Source organism: Labrus bergylta, chromosome 3 (genome assembly GCF_963930695.1).
Source record: "Labrus bergylta chromosome 3, fLabBer1.1, whole genome shotgun sequence".
Classification (NCBI taxonomy): Eukaryota; Metazoa; Chordata; class Actinopteri; order Labriformes; family Labridae; genus Labrus; species Labrus bergylta.
The window spans coordinates 22875844-22886501 of NC_089197.1; the positions used below are offsets into that span (position 1 = coordinate 22875844).

General features: G+C 38.9%; 1 protein-coding gene across 1 annotated transcript; it reads right to left on the reverse strand.

Annotated features, from left to right (window-relative positions):
- Positions 1 to 38: 38 nt before the first annotated feature.
- cog4 (component of oligomeric golgi complex 4) lies at positions 39 to 10449 on the reverse strand. Its single transcript, XM_020625823.3, has 19 exons — positions 10289 to 10449; positions 9414 to 9496; positions 9217 to 9331; positions 8258 to 8432; positions 7722 to 7915; positions 6947 to 7052; positions 6695 to 6852; positions 6554 to 6612; positions 5125 to 5249; positions 4881 to 4999; positions 4155 to 4321; positions 3889 to 4054; positions 3444 to 3506; positions 3248 to 3361; positions 2856 to 2948; positions 2687 to 2770; positions 2499 to 2600; positions 2100 to 2228; positions 39 to 740 (listed from the first exon to the last, which is right to left on the reverse strand). Exons 1-19 carry the CDS (start codon positions 10421 to 10423, stop codon positions 606 to 608), a joined length of 2322 nt encoding a protein of 773 aa, XP_020481479.1. The 5' UTR covers positions 10424 to 10449; the 3' UTR covers positions 39 to 605.
- Positions 10450 to 10658: the final 209 nt, after the last annotated feature.

Here is a 10658-nt window from a genome sequence, read left to right on the forward strand (position 1 = left end):
TAGGGCAGCACTTCATGAAATGTGGCGGATGGCAGGGATCAGAGGTATTTCACAGCAGCTCTCAATTTATTAGGTTAAAAGTGTTCCATCAGCACAGACGAGGAGCTATTCATATATTGAATGACTAGGCTGGATCAGCTGTCTGACCTGCTTCTGTCACTTTAATGGGTATGATGTTCATTACTGCTCTGTTTCACTGACAGAGCCCAGAGCTCCACTCTTAGTCCCAGTGTGTCCTCGTTTCCCACAGCCAGTCACAGGTAAAAACTCCCCATGTGACACATATACATTTTAATTACATATTAAAGGAAATATTCCTACAATTTTCACATTGTTTGAATCAACATTTTACCATCTGTACATCGTAACAAAAACATGCCATTAAAAACTGAGCTGACACTCTGATGCAGACTGATATCAGCCAGGTGGGGAGCAGAAATCTGAAAACTCAACTGAAATCTGCGGGATGAGCAATAAGTATCTTTGTTTCAGGCTAGAAAAAAAAAAATCAAAATCCCCTTTCCCGTGTCCAGCTACACAAACGTGGATTAAGCCTTCCTTGTCAGGAGCATTGGCCCTGGTAAACCAGCACTCTTCTTCGTGAGTTACAGTCTCAGCCTTTTGATATCCTCACTTCTGAAGTCAATACGCAGAGCAAGAACCTGACGAACCTCTGCTGGGGTCAGCCGCCATGTCATGGGGCCTGAGTTTGGACCCCAGTAGTCCAAGATCTCAGTTACCTGCAAAACAAAGAAGTATGTATGTAAGCCTGCGGGAAAAGACCGTATAGCAGAAATACCATGCTGGGAAAATGACAAATATTTTAAGCAAAATATTACAAGTATCTAGAGTAAAATAACGTATTATGCCGCTAATTTCACATTTGAGCAGAACACTTTATTTAACCAGGAGAAAAAAAATCTAACTGAGATTAAAAATCTTTTTTCAAGAGTGTCCAGGCCTAAACAGGCAGCAGCACAATAAGCAGCTTATCATACTATATCTATATATATATATCATACTTACAAACATGATAAAAGACATATGAATACTTTAAAGGACATAAAATAACAAGTAAAACAGGAAATATTTATCAAGATCGACTACAATATTAATATATCAGGCAGAACGTCTACTGCAAGATGTGTCTGCATCCAAGTCATAAATAAAGTAATACATCAAATATAACATTAATGTTATTATTGATGCATTCATTTATACCTAGATTTTTACCAGTCAAATGTTTGGACGCACAACAGTAACGGTATTATCAATATTACAGTATACTATATTATTATAATTTAGCAACTGTAAGCTGTATCGAGGGCACACCTACTAATGGGAGGATTTTTCTTTATGTTTAATATTTTCCCCATTTTAGAATAATAGTAGATATTAAAACAATGAAAATAAATATTTATTTTTTCTTGGAAAGAAATGCATAAATGCGAAGCCATCAACTTCACTATTTCTATTTATATGAAAACACATGTCCAACATTTAAGCATAAGCCTTTAGATCTTTATGCTCTCTGTCCCAAACGCTTGAACAGAAGTTGGGAAAAGGGCTTCAGGGTATTCTGCACCCTCAGCCTGGAATCTGTTGCAGAGTGACTTGAAACTCGCGGAGCAAGTGTCCTTAAATGTTTTCAAATCAAAAATGAATTGATGATTTGACTGGTTCTAGATGGTATAATAGATTGTTCTATTTCAATGCAAAATGTATCTTTGTAAATTGTACTGTGTCTATCTTTGTGTCTCTGTCTGTAACTCTGCATTTTTGCTGCTGCCTGTCTTGGCCAGGTCTCCCTTAAAAAAGAGGTTCTTAATCTCAATGGGACCAACCTGGTTAAAAAAAAGGTTAAATAAAATATAATAAAAAAATGTCTTCAAATCTTTAGACTCTTACTGTATACAAATATTTATCTGTAGTGCATCATTTCATTTAAGCTGCTTGATAAATATGCAAATGACAATATGTACAATAATATAATTAACAAGTAGAATTAATGAAGTACTTCAATGTCTGTCCTTCATCAAATGTGTTTAGATGTAACTATGCTCATTCTGTGTTGGTGTGTATAAAACCAGCTAGATTACCCGCTCCAGGTTGAGGATGTTGGCCATTTGTGTGAGACGAGCAAACTTGTCCCTAATAGTCCAGGTGGTCACAGTGGTGAGGTACGCCACCAGAGAACGAAGCTCTTTATCAAACTGCAGACCTCCGAGCTACAACAAAACATAAGGAAGAGAACAAAAATAAAGGATTTAAATATGGGATATAAAAAGTATATGCATTATACAGAGGTTTCCCATCATCTCTTTGTGCAAAAATAGGGGAACGCTATCGTGCAGAGTGAAAGCTTCTTCTCCTGCAGGCCTTTCAGGACTCATTAATAAATCATTGCTTGAGGATTTTCACCACATGTGTCACTGATGTTATGTGACACGACGCAGAGGGTACCAGCTGCCACCTTGTGGCTGAGCCCTGCTCCTCACCCTGCTGAATGAGCACTTCAGGACAGTCTTTTCCATTTCAATAGATATCAAGCTGGTCATCAGGCTGGTCAGAGTGTCATAGATAACTGAAGAGAGAGCCGTCTGGTGAGGACACAGACAGAAGATTAAAATACAGGAGGGAAGATAACAATTATATTCTGTCTAATAGCTGAGCTCAGACAGTGCACCTTGAACTCTGCCATGAGCTGCTCCAGGTTTATGATGAGCTGCTGCACCCAGGGATCATTAGCTTCATAGTCATTAAACTCCTCCTGTGAGGAACAAAAACAGTTACCATGACCGCTTAATTACCTCTGATTTATTTATTGATTTTTTTTTTTTCTTTGACAACTTTACCTCCTCTATGTTGTGTGAGATGGACAGGAAGCTGCTGATCCATGGCTTCACTTGAGGCTTTATGGCTGTTGTGTTTAACTCAGTCAAGCCCTCCTGTGAAATAAAATCACATCAGAACATGAAACGTGTAGGATAAGTGAATATAATACCACATTTACAAGACACTGGATACACGTCTTGTATCACTTTACAATAAGGGCAGTCTTTGGCAAGGGAGCTTCATTCTTCGATACAAAATGACTAAACAAAGTATTTGAGAAGCTATCATCTCCAAATGTATATTTTTTAATGAAAAAAAACAACAACATACCAGATCCCCAATGGAAATAGATGTGTAAATACACAACTCTCAGCTGAAAAGAATGGATCAATGTGTTTTTTTTGTCTCCTACCTGTAAGAGATCCTTGAACTTTGCGGATGTGTTGACGAGGTCAGACAGACAGCTTTCAATCTTGGCTTGGTCACCAGAGCCGGCGCCCTGATTGAACAACTTGGAGCAGTCGTTCTTTTGGGAATGGGAAGATAAAAGTACATTTTTCAAACAATGAAGTCTAAATAAAAGGAGGTTTGACAGATGTGAGCCTTACCTCAAGGTTCCTCTTTAAAGTTGTGATATTCTCACTGCACACCTCCACATTATTAAGTGTCACCTGTGATAGGAAGAAAATGATTTGGTCAGTTGGAATTGTAGACTTTAAACTGTAAAGGACAGTGTTTTGCTCTTTTGCCAGTTTAAAACACAATGTTTTATCATCATGTTGCTTTTTTTTTCTTTTCTCCAAATTACATTTTGACCAACACATTAAAAGGTTTTTTGGAGTTGTAATTTCTTCCACTAAAGACTACTGTGAAAGTGAAGCCCAACTTTCCTCATACAAATCTTTTATTGTGTATTTGATTTCTCAATAACTACTGCTTGTTTGAAACAGCCCCATACAAAAAAAAAGTAAAGGTTTTGCGGGTCTGTTCAACAACTTCTAAGTAACTCAAGAAAACGAGGCAGGGATGTGTGTGTGTGTGTTTGTCTATTACCAGAAAAGCAGCTTTGGCGTGTTCAGCGCTCTCGATGCCCATTGTGTTGAACTTGCCCTGCTGTAAGCTGCTCTGCATCAGACTGACGGCACTGCTCACACCGCGCTGGATGTCCTGAAGTGTTGTAGCGGGGAAGCCCTGTCGCAGCTTATTATACAACACCTCCCTGACAGGTGAAGAGAGACAACAAGGAGGGGTTCATAAAGGCATGAGATGTGATTTAAAGTTTTAGAAAAAGTCAGGTGAAAAATAAAGCGAGGGATCACCTGAAGTCAGACTCTAGCACAGAGTTAGCGTGGTTGATCATGGCACAGAGGCAGTCGATGCTGGAGCTGGATAATGCCCTACTGATGCACTTCTTCACTATGTAGAAGCAGTCGTCCACCATGCTGGAGGTCAGCTGACCCTTTTCATATGTATCCATAGTAACAGCCTATAAAAGGAAGATTAATGTGAATTTTATAATTTTATAAACCAGACATCATGGCATATGAATTTTCTCCTCCTTTACAATCCTGCAATAGAATATGAAATGCTAATTGTAAATGTTGCTATTTACAGTCAGCTAATATTGTCATCTACAATTTCTAAGATTCATGGACTAAACTGGAACAAATGGTCAATGATTGATGGAGACTCTGGCTCTACTACAGCTTTTGTGTGTAGTTGATCAAGAGTATCAGACTCATATTTAAAGTATTCAAGTTCAACCTTGATGTTGGGTAAAGTCACCAGACAAAACATTCTTAAAATGAGATCTACTTGTTTGCGTTCTCCTTCACCTGTTCTTCCAATTACTTTTCAATATTATTTAATGTTAAAGGGTCGATTCTTATGACATGATAGGGAAAAATGAGCTTTCTCAATCAGAAATGAGCAAACGCTATTAAATGATGAAGACTGTGAAATGCAGCTGGAAGCTCTAAAAAGCTAGTTAATTGAAAGTTATTTTAATTTCTTCATCATTGACCTCCTAAAACTGAGTGAATTACCTTGTTGACGGACTCTCTCATGTAATACTCCTCCATCGGGATGTAGTAGCCGATCAGTTCTTGCATTGTCCTGCTCAGTAAACAGTGTTTCAGTAGCTTCTCCACGTTCTGCTGATGTTCTGGGTGTACAAAAGAGTTCAAAAATACAACTCATTCATTTTCATAGATATTACAAGATTATTACCTACTAATAAAAAAATGAATCAGAGCATAGTATACATGACCATGTGTTTAATAAATCTACCCTGTGTGACGCTCTGAGCATCCCCAACTTCAAAGTCGGCCAGCATGCGGCGTCGTAGAAAGCGCAGGTAAAGCTCTGCCCGGGCATTCATCAGGGTCACTTCTGTCAGGACAGGGTCCAGCTCCCTGTTCATGGGAGACAGAGGTGTTAACAAAAATACAACAGAGACAAACAGAAGGGGGGAATTCAGTCTCTGCGCCATTTGGTGTTGGTAATGGAGATCGCACGGGGGGGGGGCGCGCTACTTTCACTGTGCATTTTAATGTCTACATGAACGACCTATCAGACCAGTTAAGAAGCTGTAAAACAGGATGTCTGATTGGCAACGTGCTTGTTAACCATCTTATGTCTGCTGATGATTTGGTTATTGTTTCTCCTAGCAGTGCTGGATTCCAACAGTTGCTGATATGTTCTGATCATGACGTCAAATATGATGTGAAATACAATTCTAAGAAGAGTGCTGTGTTGATTTGTAGAGCAAAAGGGGATAAGGACCTTATTTTCCCATCCTTTTATTTGTCAGGGCAAGTGAGGTCTGTTAGTTTGCTACTAAGTATCCGAGACACGTCATTACAGATGAATTATGTGATGACGATAGACAGCGCCATATGTTATATGCACAAACTAACATGCTGGCAAGGAAGTTCTCTTGGTTTTTCAAATACGGTTAAAGTGAACCTCTTTAGAGATAACTGTACCCCTCTTAATAATGCCCCCTTGTGGGTCAAGTTTAAGAAGGCGAGCATCCAGAAGCTCCAGGTTGCCTATAATGATTGTATGCGTATATTGCTTAAAATGTTTTGTAATGTAGGCGTTAACGTGTTCCAAGCTCTGTTTAGAAATCTGATCTACAAATGTATCTGGGGCGGCAGTAGCTCAGTCTGTAGGGACTAAGGTTGGGAATCGGAGGGTCGTCGGTACCAAGTCCGGTAATTGGTCTGGTAGCTGGAGAGGTGCCAGTCCACTTCCTGAGCACTGCCGAGGTACCCTTGAGCAACGCACCGAACCCCAAAACTGCTCTGGAGAGCTTGCTGTGGGCAGCCCCCTCACTCTGAGACCTCTCCATTAATGCATGTCCATAGGATCCTGTTTGTGCATGTGTGTGTAGCATGTTCATTAGACAGAGTGCAAAACAGAATTTCCCCTCGCGGGATTAATAAAGTATAAATTATTATGATTATTATCTGTTGCCTGAATGATTCTCATAATTATATCATATGTTGCTATCAAATCCTCATCTCAGTATAATACAATACCAGTCATGTGGAAGCATTGGTATAATTGCCTTATACCAATCATTTAACTTCTATGTGTGTTGTATGTCTTTTAAATGGACCTTGAGTATTCCCAATAAAGCAATAATAATAATAATAATAATAATAATAATAATAAGGGGGTGCAGGAAGCTGCTGAGACAAAACGCAAATACCTGGGCTCGATCCTGTCACCGGGGATGCTCTTCATCATGCTGCTCTGGACAATTTGAAACTACAGGACGGATACAGGTTCATAGTGAGTACGGGTTTGCAGTTAAAAACATCATGTCAAACAGTTCAGAAGTCATACACACTTTTTTATGGTATTCTCTCTGCTGGATGAACTTGTCGACTATTTTCTGGACTTGTTGGTCACATTCCTGCTGCAGATGAGTGATGAGTGTGTACAGATGGCCCGGACCGTAATATGTCTCTACGATCGGCTGATGAGTCTCGACCACACGAGCGATGCCTGTGAATACACACCAACAAATTACTGGAGTGCATTCCAGGCAAAAAAAAGGAGAACTATTGACACACACAGAGCTTCAGGCCTGTTAGTTCACCTTCCAGCAGAAACGTCAGAGTGTCTGCAAATACCAGCAGTGCTCGCTTCTCGCCCAGATCTCCTCCTGTAGCCAGGTGCAGGTTCTCCTCTGCCTTTGATGCAAGCTGAGGCAGAGAAAGACGATATATCTGTTAAATTTCTGACTCAAAAAATACAGTTCGTGAGATCTGTATTTACTGTATGGTGTCACGTAATAAATTCCATCAATTGAAAAACATGAGATAAACTCACACTGCCCTCTCTTTATGTTTAAGGAGAATGTTTTTTTTAAGTTTTGAACATTTTCCTAATGATAGCATTAAGCTGACACACTTCTACCAAAGAATTAATGAATAAGTGAGTTAATAAATTTATAAATCTTAAAACAAGTAAACAATAAGGGGACTAAATGTTTAATTTACATAATTTCAAAGAATGTTGTCCAACAAATGTTCTAAAGGAAAATGTTCAACATGTTAAAAATCTAAAGCTATATCTGTATCCAGACACTCAGAAAACATACATTCTTAAAATCAAAGGTTATTGTGACAAAGTTATTTTATTCTCAAGTGCAACATCAAAAATAACAAGTGTGTTTAGAAAAATGCAGGATCCCTGAATCTGCATCAAACATGTTCCACGCCTTCATTGGTCAGCAGTCTAAAGATGAACCTTATTTAATTTTTTTTTTTTTTTAAACTTTTGTTGAGATTTACTTTGATGACTAGATCAATTCTGTATTGATCCAGAATGAAATTCAAGATTCTTCAATGCTTAGACAAGAGACTACTGACCTGACTGCAGAGATATTGTCCAAAGCGGGCCAGGCCCTGCTTGTGGAGGCCCAACAGAGGAAAGATCTTGAAGAATCGTTCAACTTGTGCTATGTCAACCGCTGCGACAGCTTCATCCAGCTTCTCAGCCACGATGACCTTCAGCTTCTGCTCCGCCTCCTGCAGCATTATCAGACTGGCATCCACTGCACTACCTGTGCAGACGTGAAACATCAGCAGTGTTACAGGGCAAACATAGACATATTTCATCAAATCAAACGTCCGTAGCACACTGTAAATAACTTAACTATATTTTTTTATTGTGTGCTAATAATCCGTTTCGCCTGTAGCTTCCTCAGGTTCGCCCAGCACAATCACAGGGCATACACAGGTGTGTTTGGCCATATAGACATATGTTATGTTGTTTCTAATCTGCAACCTACAATGCAGTGAGGAAAATGCAGTGTATAAAACTAAATAAAACCTACAACAACATCGACAAAAAAAAGTAAGATTACAGTACTTCTTTACTATGACAGAAACTAGAGGACTCATACTTTCTTCTCCCTGCCTGCTCAGCTCAATGACTGACTGGTCCAGAGAGAGGTATCGATGGATGTGAGCAGCTGCCTGTTCATAATCTTCGTTACGTAGAGCTGTCTGAACACCATCTGTGCAAAACTTCAGATCCAGGATGTCATCAGCACGCTGGATGACTTTATACAGCCGTGTCTACAAAAAAAAAGAGGAATTTATTTTATTTATTTGGATCCCCATTAGTTGCTACTGCAATAACAACAATTATTCCTGTGCTCCATACAAAAAGGACAACAAGACAAAATATACAAAATCAATCTTAATTTACAATATCAGTAAAGAAGCAAAACAAATTAAATCACTAACAAACCAAGAACTAATTCAATCCATAGTAACAAGAGAACACAGATGGTTAAAACAGTAGTTTACCTAATGAGTATTAAACTGGACTTTTTCTAACTTAGTCCATCAAATATCATTCACACTCACATATAAGATGTTATGTGTGTACCAAACTGATTTTTATTTATTTATAAATGTGCTTCTAAATCTCCTTTTGAAACTCATCATAATAGTGATCTGGGTTTAATGTAATGGCAGTTAGTTTTTTATGAGGTGATTATTGTTTTTCCTATGATGTGATTTTAATGCTTGTCTTTATCATTTTTATTGTCCGTTTGTGCCACTGATGATGAGCTGCTAAACTGTTTTTCATTGTTATTATAACAATGACAATAAAGATACATATATTCTATTCATGGCAGTAAAAGGAAATATTCAATTAAAACAAAAAAAACAAAATCTAAAACTCTCACACAGTCAGCATCAGTTGAAAATGATGAGTTTGGCAGAGGTGTATTTAAAACTGTCAGCTTTCATGTTATGAATAATTTGTTTACAACAACAGTGGGCTTTGCAAGGAATATATATATTTGTGAGTTAAGTACAATTAGTGCTGTATCAATATGTGGTTATTTACCTTTGCCAGGTCTAGCTGTCTGACTTTGCGGCTAACGTTTTCAGCCAAGCTGCAGGTAAATGTGATCATTCCTGACAGCTGACTGGCATCTCCTCCGATCAGCTGCAAGTTTGGCCTACAACGGAGCACAGATTATTGGGTTTGATGTGCAGATAAATTATGATTATCACTGACTCACTGATCTGTACAAACTGTACCCCATCCTCTGCAGCGCCAGCATCTTTGTGTGGATAGACCCCTCCCGCCCCATCAGTCTGTCCAGCTCAACTTCCACTTCTTTCTGTATTAGAAGAAAAACATAATCCAAGTAATAAACAACAAAAAAAAGATTGACATCTAAGTTTTCTTATCATCACAATGCGCAAAAAATAATTCAAATAAATGCAAAGAATGCACACACCCGCTTTAGTAAATGTCTACACATATGGCTGACTGATGAGAAAGGGAAAGATGAGTACGTAAAGATACAGATGAGCTTGAAGAGAGATTAAGACAAACTAAAAACAAACTGGTTGGTCAGTGTAGATGGAGTACATTAAAACATTTCTTTTTGAGTCATTTTGAATAGGAGTTGTTTTCGTGTCATCATAAGTGCTCGTATTAAAACTGTTCTGAAAGAAGAATATTAAAATCAGATTCGTCTTTTGTGTCAGCAGAGTACGTTTTCTCAGGATGGTCCAACACAAATTTCAAGACACAAACTCCTTAGCAGTTTATTTAGTTATTACACTTTTGCACAGAAGTCTCATTTGCATGGATTGTAGAGTCAGAATCGCGAAAACCACAATTTTGCAGCCAAAATTCAACACCTTAGGCATTCTGACAGGAGTTGTGTGTTGAGTTGTGTTCTTGATTCTTCAGTTTTTTAAGAAGATTTGAATTAGATTTCCAAACCATCACTCTGGAAATTGAAATCAATAGTTTAATGAATAATTTAGTCATCGTTTACTACAGTGAAGGTCTGTCTTAGGAGTATTGTTTTGATCCTGCAGCAGCAGTGTCCCGGAAGTGGGGGTGACGTCAGTGAATGGCCACGTCGAACAAACTCTCGTTAACGACTCTTTATACCGACCTCCTCTGCGCAGAGCTGCTCGTACACTTTCTCCAGGTCCTCCAGCTCCGTTAGGCTTGAGATGGTCTCCATACTCACTGAAGCCACTGAGCCAGAGTCGCATCTTTTCGCTACCACGGGTCCGCTGTCAGCCATCTTCCGCCACAGACGTAGGACTCAGGAAAAGCCCACGTTAGCGTCGCGTTACTCCCTGCGTTCAGCCTGACAGGCAGCACCTCCTCAACGATAAGGGTTTCGAAAGATAAGACAGCCTTCCTCCTCGTCTAAGGATCATTTGAACTTGTTAATATAGATGTAACAGTGGCTGTGTTTGAATTCAACATCAACCTATAGGCATTATGGGTCTTGTTTTGGAACCGCATATGCACTA

What these genes read in the sequence shown, in the direction of transcription:
- cog4 (XM_020625823.3), bottom strand. Translation starts at nt 10,423, where the DNA reads ATGGCTGACAGCGGACCCGTGGTAGCGAAAAGATGCGACTCTGGCTCA. An exon ending in TCTGACGTTTCTGCTGGAAG is followed by an intron (nt 6,853 to 6,946) that starts GTGAACTAACAG and finishes GTGTATTCACAG; the next exon opens with GCATCGCTCGTGTGGTCGAG. An exon ending in ACGCCAAAGCTGCTTTTCTG is followed by an intron (nt 3,507 to 3,888) that starts GTAATAGACAAA and finishes TTCCTATCACAG; the next exon opens with GTGACACTTAATAATGTGGA.